At 31.4% G+C, this 17,229-nt stretch overlaps 1 protein-coding gene across 8 annotated transcripts in view; it reads left to right on the top strand.

Moving 5' to 3' along the window:
* LOC140668219 (F-BAR domain only protein 2) overlaps window positions 1–17,229 on the top strand; it is a 28,091-nt gene extending 10,862 nt beyond the window's left edge. For 3 of the 8 annotated variants that reach the window (XM_072897020.1, XM_072897024.1, XM_072897027.1), the window contains 7 exons: window positions 4,297–4,396; window positions 6,269–6,530; window positions 8,870–9,131; window positions 9,456–9,936; window positions 10,018–10,234; window positions 11,780–12,128; window positions 12,443–16,046. In XM_072897020.1, the coding sequence (XP_072753121.1) occupies window positions 4,297–4,396; window positions 6,269–6,530; window positions 8,870–9,131; window positions 9,456–9,936; window positions 10,018–10,234; window positions 11,780–12,128; window positions 12,443–12,513 (1,742 nt within the window). In that variant the 3' untranslated portion in view covers window positions 12,514–16,046. Of the gene's footprint in view, window positions 1–4,296; window positions 4,397–6,268; window positions 6,531–8,869; window positions 9,132–9,455; window positions 9,937–10,017; window positions 10,235–11,779; window positions 12,129–12,442 lie in introns of all 8 variants that reach the window. The other 5 variants (XM_072897021.1, XM_072897025.1, XM_072897028.1 and 2 more) reach the window with 3 other exon arrangements.

Genomic DNA, 17,229 nt, shown 5'->3' with positions numbered 1-17,229 from the left:
GAAAAAATTGTTGAAAATATAAAATTTTCAAATCCCTATTGGTTTTTAAGATTCGATTATTTTTTTGGCGGAGATATTCAACTTTAAAGTTTGTGAGAAAATTTTAAATAGAATATGCATATGGTGAATGTATTCTTCATCGCGCTTACAGCTCAAAACGTGCATATGTATAGTTAAAGAATACGAAAAAAGGCAATTTTTTTGCCTGCGTTGGGATAATGAAAACAAGAGAGAGGGTTTGGAGTCGATAAATACTGTGGAAGTGACGACTCACAGGGTTCTAATCTCTGAAATTGTTGTTGATAAGCCAGAAAAAATAACCTCACTCGGTGGGATGCATTAAAGTTGAGATTTTCATTTCCTTATTTGTCTTCTTCCACTTCCATAAAATTAATGAATGTATTGTCATAGCTCCAAGAGGATCTCAGAGTAGACATCTCAAACTTTAATTTGCTTTTTTGTTCGTTTCAATGGGAAAATTTCTCGCAAAGTTACAGCACTTCAAAGTTTGACAATTCGTGAACAAATTGTTGTCCCGTTAATTTTTTTGAAGAGTATATACAGGATGTTCTAAAATGCGCGATAATAATTTTAATGACAAATTCTCTGTAAAATTTTAAGACGAAAGTTCGAATACGAAAATGCCGAGGCTATAATAGTTTTCAACTTAGGAAGATTTAAAGATCACGAATGACAGGAATGACTTCGCGCGCTCAGGGATGGCAAAATGGTCAATAACGAAGGTACTTCCATGAATCGAATAGGTATCTTTAACAATAGTAAAATTATTGTCAAAAATTCAAAAGTTTTATTGAGAATCTATTGCTGCTTATCCGTAAGAAATTATTTTATCAATAAATCTTACCACGAGAACTTATCATATGAACTAAATGTGACAGATGACACATCGATATCGGTATATTAAACTATTGAATAAAAACATTTTAAACTGTTCTTATAATTTCTTACGGATGAGCAGAAATAGATTTTCAATAAAACTCTTGAATTTTTGACAATAATTTTACTATTGTTGAAGATACCTATTCGATTCATGGAAGTACCTTCGTTACTGATCATTTTGCCATCCATGAGCGCGCGAAATTCTAATCCTGTTATTCGCTATCTTTAAACCTTTCTAATTTGAAAACTATTATAGCCTCGGCATTTTCGTATTCGAACTTTCGTCTTAAAATGTTACAAAAAATTTGTCATTAAAATTATTATCGCGCATTTTGGTACACCCTGTATATATATTTTATCTTATTTTCATATTAAAAATGAATTTAGGATTGCAAAGGTTTTTTTTTTTTAGATTAAATGAAGGAATAATGTTTGTATTTTACTAACATTAAAAGACGCTTGTGCACACAACATAGACATCTCTAGCATTAGAAGTATATTAAGAGTCTAATGAGCAATTATTCTCGTACTTCCTTGAAGTTTCACGTAAATTGTTTTTCTAACAATCGTCTACGTAAATATATACTATTCAATTACAATAATTTACATCAACTATTTTACACAAGCATGATAGGAAAATATATAAGATTGATACATCGTGTACAGTCTAAGCAGATACACAGTCAAATTGTCTAACGTATTCCTTATTATAAAATGAAATATTCAAAAAAGTTTTAAACTTGTTATTTTTATATATAGATTTTTAGATATAAAATCCACGTGAAAGACTAAAAATAAACGTTCTATTCATATAAATATCATAGATTTTAATAAGCATGTTCATAATTTTATTTTTGTTTTTCTATATGTCATTCTAATTCATGTAAATATAAATAAACTAAAATGTGACCGGGTCATATAATCATAAGATAATCATCTATATGATTTTTACATGTCATGAGTAATCCAAAGATGCTAACATACTGTTACTGACACGTCCCGAATAACTTTATTAATTAGATAAATCACATAGCATAAAATTTTATGTTTCTAAAGTCCATTCTAATGACAGTGCTATGAAATAAAAAATAAATAAATATGTCTAAATTCTAAAGGGAGTTGGACTTGAATAATGTTGAATTACAAGTGTGGTTGGCTACTGATGGGGCCTCAGGTGAGCCGTTTTTGTAAAATTCGTAATTTTTGCATGGCTCACGTTTACATCTTATGTTTATTTTCCAAGTGTAGAAATTTCTTCTCTTCTTTTTCAATAGCGATACGTGATTCTGCAAGCAACTACTATCCCGAAGTATATTTTTATATCGGTGAAAATCATTTTCATAGCATTCATGTTAATCTCTCAACAAGTTTTTCAAATATATATTTATATATATTTAGGGCTGTAAATCTCCGGATAATTTATTATCCGAATACTCAAATCTAAATCTGAAAATTTAGATCTTAAGATTCGTATCTACGAATTTATGAATTCATATCCGAACTATCCAAATATTACAATAGATGGAAAACTAATTATCATAATAATAAATAATACAAAAATATATTAATAATTCTATAAATAATAGAAAAATATTGCCAAATTGTATTTTCTAAATTTTGCTAATTAGAAATTAACTAGAAATTATTTATTTAGAAGTTATTTTTTCTATATTTATTCGGTATTTTATTTTAAAAGATATGTTTTTTATAATAGAGAATATATTTATAATTATAATTAATTATTATAATTAAAAAGCTGTTTTTTTGTAATTAATCTTCTGTTTGTTTTTATCTAATAAATAGTTTAGACACTTCAGATTAGCAAATTTGTAGATTTGAATAGATTCGACTTTTCGGATATCAAAATTCAGATATTAAAGTTTAAATTATCTGAATAGATTTGAGTAATTGAATAATTATGTAAATTAATTATCCGGATATTAGCAAATCCTAATCTCTTATTTACAGCCCTAACATATGTATATATTCCTATCTATTTATCTCTTTCTCTCTTTCTTAATTATTCTTCTTTTAAACGTTTATTCGTTTAATGTTTGAGATTATGTTTGTGCATGCATAGTAACGTTATATTCGCTTGCAGAAAAATATATATGTCTCTTTATTTATACAATTTTTCGAAGAAAAGCGTGCAAAGCAAACTGCAATTTTATAACTGCAATATCAGTATAGGTTTGGTAATTGTTAGAAAAACAATTTAAGAAGAGAGTAGGCGAGATGCAGATACCAGTAGGACTTTTGATGGTGGTGGTGCGTGGGGTACCTTCATATTTGTACTAACGTGATATGTTCTATTTTTACTTAGATTTTATGTTTTCTGCATTCTTTACTCTTATCTACATCTTTCGTTTGATGTAGATAATTTAGATGATTTATGTTAGTTGTCGTTTCGTAAAATGCTGATATGCGTTTTTTTAAAAGGTGAAATTTAAAAATATTTCTTTACAAAGAAAATATAAATATTATTTTCTAAATAATATAAATTTTAATTTTGTAATTTAATATGCATTTTTTAATTAAAATTAAATCTATATTTATCCGAATATATATAAACGACAAACTTTTTATATATTTATAACAAAACTTATGTCAGCATTGTCAGAGAATGTCAAAGTTAGTTATTTAGTTAAAAATGCATATGCTAGTTATTGATACGACACATGTCGATTGTTTTGTATTAGGTGCTATTTAATCATGTGGCGCTATGTTTCGAACACTTGGAAAGTAAATTAATCGTCATTAGATTATATAAATATACAGCGTGTATTGCGTGTGTTAATTAAAATATAAATAATATGAAATAAAATAATAGTTTATACATATATCTTTTATATAAATAACAGTAATTGTTACAAAATTTGAATTGCACGCTGTATATTCATACGTTGTATAAACTTAGTAATGCAAGTTTAATTTTTTTCGTTTTATTTTTTCTTATTTTTTTTTACATATACAGTTTAATTGCAAAATGTAGTGTTAGCAAAAATATTATAAACATCCTAAAAGGATGCTTTTTTCCCAGATAAGTTTTCTGCTATACTTTTAGGTAATAGTGCCAAATCATTAAAATATCACAATTCCTTTGTGTAAAATATTATTTATGCAATGGAAAATAATTAAAAAGAAAAGATTTTAAAATTGATTTGTAAACATAGATGTTTAATTGCAGTAGATTCAGAAAATTTGATACGTTAATTTCACAAATAGAGATGAATTTATAGTTTGGTGTAACTGTAAGAGTAATCCATATTAAATATATAAATTCATATTAAATATATATATATATATATATATATATATATATATATTTAATAAGTAGCTAGTATATACACTGCAGTCCGTCCTATTTTCTACATTTGGGGTGTCCACGACCAACAGGGTTTCTTCGCAGTAGGAGAGAAAAGCGAAAGGAAAAAAAGGCGAAGAAGAAGAAGGATCTCGTAGAAACAAGCAGCAACAAAGAAGAAAAGTCTGACCTGTCAGTATATGCATGCACAGCAGACCTAGTGCACATATAGAGTCAGTTTCACAACCAGCATAAAATATCGCGCAATATGTACTCATATATATATATATATATATATATATATATATATACACACACGCGCACACACACACACACACACACACACACACACACACACACACACACACACAGAGTGAGGCATTTATATTGAGATATTTCACAAAAACTTTAAGTTATAAAAAAATGTTTCAAATAAAAGTTGTATGGTTTCGAGGGGAATATAAGATGATGTTACCGATTTGACCTGGAATAATTGTTTGAAGGTCACATAAAGGTCACTTTTAATTTCTTAAATGGAGCCCCCTATTTTTCGTTGCACATTTTTGTAGCTTATCTCGAGAGCTTTTCAAAACACTATAATAAAATATTTTTTCATTAAGTACTTTTTGAGTTGTGAGGCTCAAAAGTTACAATATTTTGACACAGAATATCTTGTAAAACATTCAGTTCTCGGTAATCTTATCTTAAAAAAATATAAATTTGCAACGAGCAGCTATATATTTTTTTCTTTAGACAACTATGTGTTTTCTTTACACCAATTGATTCGTCTTGTTATTCTGTGCATAAGTATTAAAATAAGATTACCGAAAACTGAATGTTGAAACAAGATATTTTGTATTTTGTGTCAAAATATTGTAACTTTTGAGCCTCATACGAAAAGTACTTAATGAAAAAATATTTTATTATAGTGTTTTGAAAAGCTCTCGAGGTAAGCTACAAGAATGTGCAATGAAAAATGGGGGGTTCTATTTAAAAAATTAAAGGTGACCTTTATGTGACCTTTAATAATTGTCTGGCATCATCTTATATCTCCCTCGAAATCATAGAACTTTTATTTAAAAATTTTTTTATAACTTCTATAGTTTTTGACATATCTCAATATAAATGCCTCACTCTGTGTGTGTGTGCGTGCGTGCGTGCGTGCGTGCGTGCGTGCCTGCGTGCGTGTGTGTGTATATATGTATATATATATATATATATATATACACACATATATACATATATATATATATATATATATATATATATATATATACACATATATATATATATATATATATATATATATGTATGTATATTTATTTTTATATTTATTCAGGATAAATTTTCAATATATCTTTGTTGGATGTGAATCTCAGACTCGAAATGCTTTAGTGTAAAATATTCTAAATGTTTATTTTAAACTATTATAATTCTCACATAGACCCACAAATGCATTTTTTGCATTGATAATGATACGTCATTGCAGAAATTTTCCAATGTTTTAATAAACTATCAGATGCATGCAATATTATTCGATATTACTCGTATAATAAATAAATGTAATTAAAATTAATATATTAAATATATATTGATAAAAGATATTCGATTTGAATCCTCAAGTAATATACGAGTTTTTCAGACAACTATGTTTTGGTAATTGTTTGCAGTGATCTTTTGATTGGATTCTTTATTTTTATGTTCTATCATATATTTTTAATGAAATTGTTATAATGACTAATAATAATATTGTCTTGCAGAAAGCATGTTAAACTTTTGTTTAAAAAATTTATATTTCTATTTAGTTGTATAGAAAATTACAAAGTTACAACTCGCAAAAAAAGCATTCGTGAATCTATACATATGACATTTGTCTATCAGTACAAAATATAAAATTAAATACTTGATAATATTTGATTCGAATCAATTATTTCATGTGTCACTCCTATAAGCGCAATAATTTTAATATTTTAGCACGAAAAATTTATTATGTATAATGCACTGGGCCTGCTGGAACCTTTGAAAGTATGTTATTCTAAATGCTCTCTGTTACGAACGCCGTAGGGAGGATAAGGACGACAGCAGGAAGTCGGAAACCCCGACACCGGAAGTGGACGAAGATGGTTTCTGCATCAGACCGAAGCCAGATCCCTGGGAAAACGAGAAGGGATTTTATTCAAGTTCGGACACGGATTCGGAAGACGAGAGAGAACGTAAGATTCGAGTGGAAATAAAGCCTCTCAGCAACGGCGGTGCACCCATGAGCGCCAGCGTGGACGAATTGAGGGCGACAGTGGAAAATTTATCCTTATCACCTGCACCAACAGTGAGTACTATTGTATACTAAAAACATAAATCTTATATACAGGGTATCAATCAACGCACCGCCTGCTAATGATAGATTCTTGGGGTCATTTGGAAACGACTTTTCCTCAGTGAAAGTGTCAAGGCATCAATAATTTTACAAGTTATAAATAATTAAAAAAAGGATTTTTTGCAAATTAAATTTTGTGGAGTTAAAAAATTAACAAAATATATAACTATATTCAATTAATTTCAGATGGAGTTTATAAGAGGATTACTTTATAATAGAATTTTAATTTAAGACTTAGTTACAAAGATATATGAAGGCAAAAATTGAAAACTTCCAAAACATGATGATTTTCCTTGATATTTTTGCAAAGGAAAATTATCATTAAGTAATCTTACGAATCTGTCATTAACAGATGGTACGCTGACTTTGGAACACTCTGTATATGATATGTATCGTTTGCTTATTTTGCGATTCATAACAGAAATATTATTTTAATTTGGAAAAAGTTGAAAATGTGATATGATGAATTTTAGACATTTACTATTATATGTTTCTATGTTTACATATATACAGGGTGGCCCATTTTAAACAATACGGTCAATTTTCTCGTAAACTAAGCGAAATATCGAAAAATGGTTCAGACATGTGTTGCATAGTTTCGAAGGGGCTATAAGATGGTACCATTGGTTTGACCTTGGATAATCATTTGAAGGTCACGTGAAGGTCACCTCAATTTTTTTAAATGGCACCCCATATTTTTTATTACATATTCTTGTAGCTTACCCCAAAAGCTTTCTAAAACACTTTTGATAAAGTATTTTTCATTAAGTATTTTTTGAGTTATGAGACTTGAAAGTTGCAATATTTTGACATAAAATACAAGATATCTCGTAAAATATACATTTTTCGATTATCTACCCTAATACTTTTATACACAGAATAATGAGACGAATCAATTGGTGTAAAGAAAACACATAATTATGTTAAAATAAAAATGTGTAACTGCTAGTTGCAAATTCAGATTTTTTCTTAAAGATAACTATGTGTTTTCTTTACACCAATTGATTCATCTCATTATTCTATGTATAAAAGTATTAGGGTAAGATAATCGAAAAATGAATATTTTACGAGATATCTTGTATTTTATGTCAAAATATTGCAACTTTCAAGTCTCATAACTCAAAAAATACTTAATGAAAAATACTTTATCATAAGTGTTTTGGAAAGCTCTCGAGATGAGCTACAAGAATATGTAAAAATATATCGGGTGTTCCATTTAAAAAACTTGAAGTGACCTTCACGTGATCTTCAAATGACTTTTCAAGGTTAAACCAATGGTACCATCTTATGGCCCCCTCGAAACCATTTTATCTGAAACATTTTTTTCTCTCGGGCTTGGTTTTCGAGATATTCGACTGGATGGATTAAAATGGTCCACCCTGTATATATATATATATATACACAGGGTCTCCAGTAATAATCGCCTCACCGCTCATATACAGGTAGAGCAGGTCAAACTGAGTAGAAAAGTCCTCTACCATTTTTTGAAATAATTATCGAGAAATTAATTAACAAAGATTGACAAATCTGGGCGAGTACAAGCGCGCGGCAAGAAGGCCCATCTTACTGCTTGCTACGCGGTTACTAGGCGCTCATTGAATGATAGGAGGAGCGGTCTACGACTGGAAATGGATGCGTGTGAGTAACGTGCCTAGTAACCGCGTAGCGGTGAGACGGCCTTCTCGCCGCGTGCGCTTTACTCGCGCGGATTCGCCGATCTTTTTTAATTAATTTCTCGATAATTATTTCGAAAATCGAAAAATGGTAGAGGACTTTTCTACTCAGTTTGACCTGCTCTATCTGTATATGAGCGGTGAGGCGATTATTACCGGACACCCTGTATATACATATATATACACGAAGTGTTCGGTAATTGGTGAAAAACCTACTAAAGGCAAATTCTTGAGATCATTTGCAGACGATTTTTCCTCAGGGAAAATGTCGAGGCATCAATAATTTTCGAGTTATAAGCGATTGAAAAAAAGGCGCTTCGCAAACTAAACTTTTTGAAGTTAAAAAATTACCAAAACTATTCTTTAGTTAATTTCAGATAGAGTTTATTGGAATAGAATTTTAATTTAAGGCTTAATTATAAAGATATATAATGACAAAAATTGAAAACTTGCAAAAAATGACGACGTCTCTCGATATTTTCGCTGAGGAAAAATCGACTCCGAATGATCTCAAGAATTTGCATTTAACAGGTTTTTCACCAATTACAGGACACCCTATATATATAAAATAGTAGAAGATACTCTTTGTTTGTCTGACGATACATTATATTTGAACAGGGACGTAGAGGATCGAATACCGATTCCGATCATCACATGAAAAGGTCTCAGTCAGTGTCACAGCAATTAGGAGGTAAGCCAAGCTCAGATTTACTTGGCCTAAACTTGTTCAATCCTAGCAGTACGCCGTCGAGCGCATCGACACCAACCGGCAGCCATCCTTACGCCCCGCTGCAGAGCCCTCCCCCGCTCTCCACGTCGCCAACCTTGTCGCAGCCGCCGCAGTCCGCGCCACCGATACACTCCCATACTCGATTCCCAGGTAAACTCTATTAATATATTTTATTAGTAGAAAATTGTTCTAGTTGAAAGCCAGGCGTGATAAATAAAAACGCTAAATTTTTCTTGTTCTATTTGTCTTTATTGTATGTTTCAGTCTCTCATTTAGACACCATCATCAGCGAGTGATATGTCGATTACATTACTAGTGAAGTTACACACCGGAGCCTTTAATTTGATTTGATTTCTATTAATATATATGTTATTAATATATACATTATTTATTTATTTATTGAAATGAAATTATATATATATAAAAAAAGAGAAAACGGAATCAAAGCAATCAATATATCATCTTTGTCTTTAGACGGAGATTTATTTTCGGAAGTCGGAGACATCACGCCAGCGTTACCGCCCAAACAATCCACGTCTTCGACACCAACAGGGTCGATCGTCATACCCAGACCGCCATCACGCAGAGGAGAGGGTTCTTCGTCGCGCGGAAGAATGTCGCCTGCGACGATATCTCGCGCCGACAGCGTCGCCAGTCTGGAATTTCGCACAGCCGGCGTAGGCGTCGGCTCCTCGCGGGGACCGTCCCCGCTCACAATCGGTCTGGCTGATACTATTCCATTGGCGGTTGCGTTCCATGAAATAGTGCATTCCTACTTTCGCGGCACGGATGAAACCCGGTGCCAGGTGAAGCTCAGCGGTGACATGATGCTCTCGTTCCCAGCCGGCATCGTCGCGGTCCTGGCGAACAATCCTAATCCCGCCAAGCTTACGTTTCGCGTAAGAAATACCAACAGACTGGAAAGGCTATTGCCCAATAGTCAGCTTATTAGCATGTAAGTCATATAACTACTGTGGCTAATTAGCGTTAATCGCATTAAAGAACAACTGGTAATAAGAGATTGGAATGTTTGCAGGGACGCGACACAAACTACCGTCGACAGTACGATCTTCGAATTCAACATGAGTGCCTTAACTACGTTGCTACGGCGGCAAGCCGAACAGAATCCTTCGGCCTCGTATTTCAACGTAGACATCCTCAAATATCAGATCAAGTGCAAGGACGGCGCCGGTTCTTGCCCCTTTCAGTTGGTCGCGTATTGGAAATGTGAAACGACCCACACCGATCTTAAGGTATATTCGGCCAATAATTTGCAACTATATTTATTGAGTATTTCCTTAAGGCTCCCGAGTAATCGCCAAAAAACTCGTAAGTTGACGGTGGCGACAACCATAGCTGCGATAGGAATAAGAACCCTGTCATGCTCTCTACTTTTATCTCGCGTTGTCTGAATTATTCTCTCTCCTTTTGTCTCGCATTGACGTTTAAAAGTGACGTTTTGACAGCCAAATTATTCTTGCGTGTCATTTTTAAATAAAAAGGTGTTTCAATGAAACAACACTATAGATTGCTTCAGCACATTTGTAAAATACTCCTAAAACTAAGCTTAGCAAGGAATATACTATGTATGAAGGGACATTTTCCACTTCTTTAAACAGCTATCAAACCGCTTTTTTCTCAAATAGGCTTATTTTGACACTCATTTTACGGCTATTTATCAACTGTCAAGGGAAAAGCTTAGTTTTCGGACAATTTTACAAGTGTGCTAAAGCGATCTGTAGTCTAGTTTATTTTTATTTAAAAATGACACACAAGAATTTACAGAGCATTATTCTCGCTTATGACGTCACAATTCCAGTATGGCCGGAAACTACTCGGGAGCTTTAAGGAGGAATTGAATCAGCTATGTCAGAAGCTTAATAAATGTAATACATTTCGAGATTCATAAGTTTGACATTGCGCAAAGTATTTTTAAAATATAAAATTAATAATTAATTTATGAGTTAAAGTAAAGATTTACCTTCTAGAATTAAAATTTTGATTTTAATAAATTTTTATACAGTTACTATACTTAAAATTCTCCCCCCCTCCCCCTCTCTCTCCCCTTCCCTCTCTTTCTCTCCGTCCCTCTATTTTTTCTCCCCCCCTCTCTCTCTTCCTCTCACCCCCTCTCTCCCCGTCACTCTCCCCTCTTTCTCTCTCCCCCCTCTCTTCCTTCCTCCCCTCTCTCTCTCCCCCATTCCCCCTTTTTCTCCCACTCCCTCTCTCGCGCGCGCGCGCGTGCACGCACACAGTGAAGTATATATACAATTTATATAAATTTTTTAACATAACTGATTCAATTCTTCCTTGAGTACAACATAAATATACACGGTATGTCCCAAAAGTTTCTGAACTGAATTTTTAAATTTAATACTAGTAGTTTGCCTATGTTTTTGGGAATATGTTGAGGGAACTTATCATGCACTCCGTGTTAAAATTTTAGCAAGCTACGTTTAAATTCGAGCAGTATTCAGACGTTTCGCATGAACGGTGTTTACGACGTGCGTTACTCATTGTAAAATGGATATTAATATGGAGCAACGTGTTGTAATTAAATTTTGTTTTAAAGCCGGTTTGAATGCGACGGAAACGTTTGAACACTACTTGAATTTGAACGTAGTTTGCTGAAATTTTACACGGAGTGCGCGATAAGTTCCCTCAACATACTTTCAAAAGTACGAGCAAATCGTGCCACTAGTATTGAATTTAAAAATTCAATTCGGAAAATTTTGAGACATACTGTATATAGTTCGTTCTGTATACCATGTTACGAATGAAATTATTTTCAATTCTAGATCGATTACAAATATAATAGTCGCGCTATGGCCTCACCGAGTCCTTTACTAAATCTTCATGTGGCGGCGCCCATCGATGGCGGCTTCAAATCACTCAATAGTAAACCACCAGCACAATGGTTATCCGACACAAATCGCGTATTATGGAAATTCACAGAACTTTCGCAACATAGCGAAGGTAACGGAGTCGGGTCCCTGAAGGCGCGGGTCGAGCTCGAACATGGTCCGGGCAGTCAGGGTACCATATTCACCCAGTTCAATTGCGAAGGGACCACACTGTCGGGCGTCGAATTTGAACTCATAGGTTCCGGATATAGATTAAGCTTGGTGAAGCGAAAATTCGTGTCTGGTACGTTCATTAGATTATTAAGCATTACTCAATTAGTTGATTATGCAATAACAATATAAAAAGAACACTTTTTGTGTTATTTACAAATAAAGTTGTTTTCGATTGTATAATATTGTAGCGTTATTAATAATAAATTATATATTTTAGATATGTAAATTGTTAATGTTTGTTGTTAAAATATTTATTTAAAAATTGAACTTTTCAAAGACATTTTAGAGCTTTACTTTTACATGCATTATTTATTTTTTATGTTAAAAAGATTGAAGAGTATAATTATCGTAAAAGTGTCTTAATTTTTATTTGTGATATTTCAGGAAAGTACATATGTGACGGGGATTCGGATTCCCGTAGCAGATACGCCGCGCCGCCATCAAATGTGGATTGACGACTTCCAGAATGGGCGCCTCAATGGGAGAGTCAGCCTATTTAATATTGGTACTTGCTTAATCATTCACTGCCCATATCACGACTACCGATCATTCAGCCTGAATACGTGTAGCGAAGTCTGTTGGATACCAAGTGTGCATCAATTGAATATCCAAACGAGTTTTTTTTTAAAGTTGTGGATTGTTGCAAGAAAAAGTGTCGTAGAACAACGTTGTTTTTAGAAGTACTCTATGTCTCTTTTGATGCAATATAAATAAGATCGAGATTCTTTTTCACGTCAAATATTTGAGTTATTTGTGTTAAGCTATATCTTGGTAATAATTTATAGCTATAAAATTTAAAAATGAGATCACATTTTTGATGCTTTTGATTAAACGTGGATCTCAATATGACTTCGCGATTGGAACAAGTAATGTAAAAATCTGATTTAAGTAATTACTTGACGATAAATGTGCATTTTGTGTTTTATAATGTGTATATTTTTAATTTTTTTTATCTTCCATTATAATAAAATGCATACGTTATAATTTTAAAGAAAGTTTTTACACATAATTTTGTCCATCAGAAAAGAAAGATTCTGAAAAATTCTGTGGTATTCAACACACTCCTTAGTACGACTTCCGCCATTTGATTCTCTCTACATAATCAAAATATATGTTGTAACGTTCTTTTTTCTTTTTTATCTCGATCTTCTACCAAAATATAGTACAACACTCTACTCTATTGTTTATATATTTTGCGTTATTCTAATATAGATAGTATATTAGTATTACATTGTAGTGATTATGCGGAAGAAGAAAAATATAAACGACATATAAACGTCGATTAAGTACGTATATGCATAACATTTATATATCGAACAGAAAAAAGCGTATTGTTGTGAGCTTTTCAGCGAGGAGACTCTACATACCAGCCAGTTTTTACTTTATTTTCATATACGCAGAGATAAGAATATTAAACACAGTAAGTTGTGCGATAAAGCGCGAATAAAACTCTTACTCCAAATAATGAGCTAATGAGAGAGTGAGAGAGTAACTGAAAGAGACAGAGGGGGGAGGGGGAGGAGAGAGGGAGAGAGAGAGAGAGAGAGAGAAAGTTTCAAATCAACGATACTTTTTTAAATGTTAGCGCACGTTTGATGCGAGGCGAATCAAATACAGTCCTGTATTTTTGAACATTTTAAAGTAAAAATAATTTCGATGTTGATGACAGGACTCTAGTTTTAGATATAGCTAAAGTAATGGCGAACGCTGAAAAAAGTTGTTTGTCTAAATGTTTCAAACTGAGATTCTTGATATTATACGTAAAACGCTGAAAGTTTTCTACTTATTAAGACGCGGCGCATTTCATTCACGCCAGTAAGAATAAATTTCTGTTAGGTGACACACTTGTTTTCACATACCACTATTGTTACTACACAAACTGATTGATTTGCGATCAATCATAAGGTTATAAAATACTACTGATGATGAGGCATTTCTTATAAAACTTTGATTTATAATTAGTTAGTATTCTAAAGGTATTAGATGAGCAATTTATTTGTGTCAACATACATTTTTATCATCATAGTAAAATAAATTACTGAAAAATTAGTGGCAACTAATTTTCAAGTACTTTAGACTAATAGAATTTTAACAATTAATCGAATAAACTTTGTTTTGTCATATAGAGAATATTTTATGAATTATATCAAATCACATTTTCAAAAATATAGCGGCTAATTGTGATAATAATTTAATCCAAATGCATGGTGTTAACAATGCAATTGTAATTAAATTCAAATAATTGCTGATCTATAAACTTATAGATTAATTATTATGATGACATTTTGTTAACTCATTAAAAACACCATAATTTAAGAATCTTAGTTAAAGCAAAATTATTTTTATTTTAAAAGAGTCTCAAAATAATACTAAAAAATTATTATATAATGCAATATAAAAATGTACACAGTTATTTAGTTGAAAAGCTTTAATATGTTTGGAATTTATAAACCAAAAATTTAAAGAAATATTATTTATTATTGAAGAATTAATTTTTAATTTGTGTGTAAAATAAAATTTTTGTCCACTACAAAAATGGATCCGCTAGCCGTTAATGAGTTAAATGTCAATCTTTTATTTGTGAAATGTTTTTCACAAGGTAACAGAATTTTTTTGCGAGTATTTTATTAGATTCAAGTAAGTAAACTCTGAAAATCGTGGAATCTGACCTAGAAAAGCACGCGTGTACATATAATATTATGAAATTATGTAACTCTTGTAAGAAGTCTGACTCAAATTATATAAGCGGGTATACACGATATTCGCTGTCCGGGTCTAAGAGAGTTTAATTCTATGCTTGAAACTATTAATCTTATTGATAATTGTTAGAGAAGGTTTGTTAGATAAAATCTCGAAAGTTGAAAAATCTAGTTGAGTCGACAGGCACTAAAATGTACGCTAATTGCATTCTTTTGTTATAATAATTGCTTACTAGAAATGATGTATCATTTCTAATATTTACTGTTATTTCAAAGAAATATTACGATCAGTAAGAAATTATTATTAGCGTTCATTATGATTGTTAGCGTTCCTGCGATATTCTTTATATCTTTCTCTAAGGCGCCTATATTTCATAAGCTGATGCGAAAGCGTTACTTTCGAGATTGCTTTTTAATTATAATTATCATATAAAGAAAAAGCGATATTAAGGTCTATACGAAGAGCAATACAAAAACATCTGTAACATATGACGAAACTCAAGTGACCACTCCATTCGAGACATTAAATCCGCCGCGACATATTAATATCAAATAATTGAAAATGCATAGGTATAGATATATACTATACAAGGTGTACCTTAATTGATATCAAGTAATTCAGGGACATGTTTTTACTGATAAAATATTTTTAAAAAAATCGAGCAAGTATGCAACATTTTACGAATTTTTCAACAGTACACAACAAAATATATAATGTAAATTGCATCGCAATAACTTAGGAGGAAGCTATTTTAAATATTTTTTGTGACAATTTAATATATTTTTTGTGACAATTTAATATATTTTTAAAATTTTTATTAAGTTTTATTTCATCGTATTACTTGTATTGTTTCATTGTTTATTATTTGTTTGATTTTAATTAATAATAAAATTCCTTCTTATCACACACATTTCTCGATTCATGTTTATGTAGACCTTTTTAAATGTTTTTCGTTGGTGAAAACACACATTCCTAGAATATTTGATATTAATTACTTTATATTCTGTATATAAGAAATATTCATTATCTATAATTTGGGGAGAAGTCGGGTATTATGTGTACAAATATATATAATTTAAAAAATTTGCAAAAAAAAGTATGAAATTTTATTCTGTTAATATGTTATAATACCTCTTCCTTTCACATTCAAAATTTAAATGAATAAAATATAATGCGCGTATAAAACGACAATGATATGGAGTGGTTTCTGAGGAATCGACTGAGCTCTCCTGTGATACGCAGATGTCACTATAATTTCATAATAAACGTTTGTATTGAAACATATATATTATGGCATATCGTATATATGTATATATATGTATGTATATATATATATATATATATATATATATATATATATATATATAATCGCGTTATCACTTTCTTCCTGACTGAAACTGATCCTGAAGTAATTATGATCACTATCGCAGCAACTGCGATAAGGAAAGCTCAGATGCAAGGAATATGGAAACAAGACTCATATTTTCCTATTTCATGTTAAATTCTTTCTTTGCAGTCTATACACTATCTCTTATCGGAAAGTAGCGTAATTTTTCGAAAAAATCCTCAGAAAGCACAGTTGTAACGAGTATTAAAAGACTTAAAAATAATCCCCTACTTGCATTTAAAATTTTTAAAGGAGTAACTATCTCGATGAAGCCACTGAATTTATCGCATTTATACTATATCTCCCTTAAAAATAAAATTGACCTCTTTTCTGCAAAAATTAGTTATTAAATAAATAAGATAGAAATTTTTCGAATGAATATACCTGTGTATATAAAACAGGTTTAAAATTTGTCAATTTGGGAAATTGTTTTCTCGATAATTTCTGTCAAATTCAATTTTTTTTTACATTCTACATATATTTCAATCTTAAAATAAACAGCCAGACACTCATTTATATTTAAAGTTACACGAAGATTTTTCTAATCGTAATTTTTTAAAAGTGGAGAATTTGAGTACTAGTTTCCATCCTCTTTCCCTTCCGTTTCCTTCCTCATCCTCCTCTTTCCTGTTTAAATCATTTTCATCTTATTGGCAATCGGACACGAATGCGTTTTCGTGTTTACCCCACAATAACAACAACGATGACAGATCGCAAACAGATCGTGGATGCTGACGGTCTCGACGAGATATAGACGATGTGTATTGATAATTACGATGAGTTTTAGTACATTATATTATATACGCTTAATTCATGGAATTGATTTTACAAAGAGACATATAGTATCCACATCGTGTGACGCCAGAGCCTCAGGATCATAAAAGGCAGAAAAAAACATACCACCAAACAATTACAACGCAATTGCTATGTATATAACAGACATAAGTCTTATACGAGGAGAGTATATGAAAAGTATTGATAATACGATACACCATGTTGCGTGATAACAAGCGGTTATGTAAACTCGTTGACATGTAATATGTCCATTTTCTCTATAATAAAAATTTAGGATATTTTCTATAAA

This window comes from Anoplolepis gracilipes, chromosome 7 (genome assembly GCF_047496725.1).
Source record: "Anoplolepis gracilipes chromosome 7, ASM4749672v1, whole genome shotgun sequence".
NCBI classification, from domain to species: domain Eukaryota; kingdom Metazoa; phylum Arthropoda; class Insecta; order Hymenoptera; family Formicidae; genus Anoplolepis; species Anoplolepis gracilipes.
This window is presented reverse-complemented; position numbering and strand designations above follow the sequence as displayed.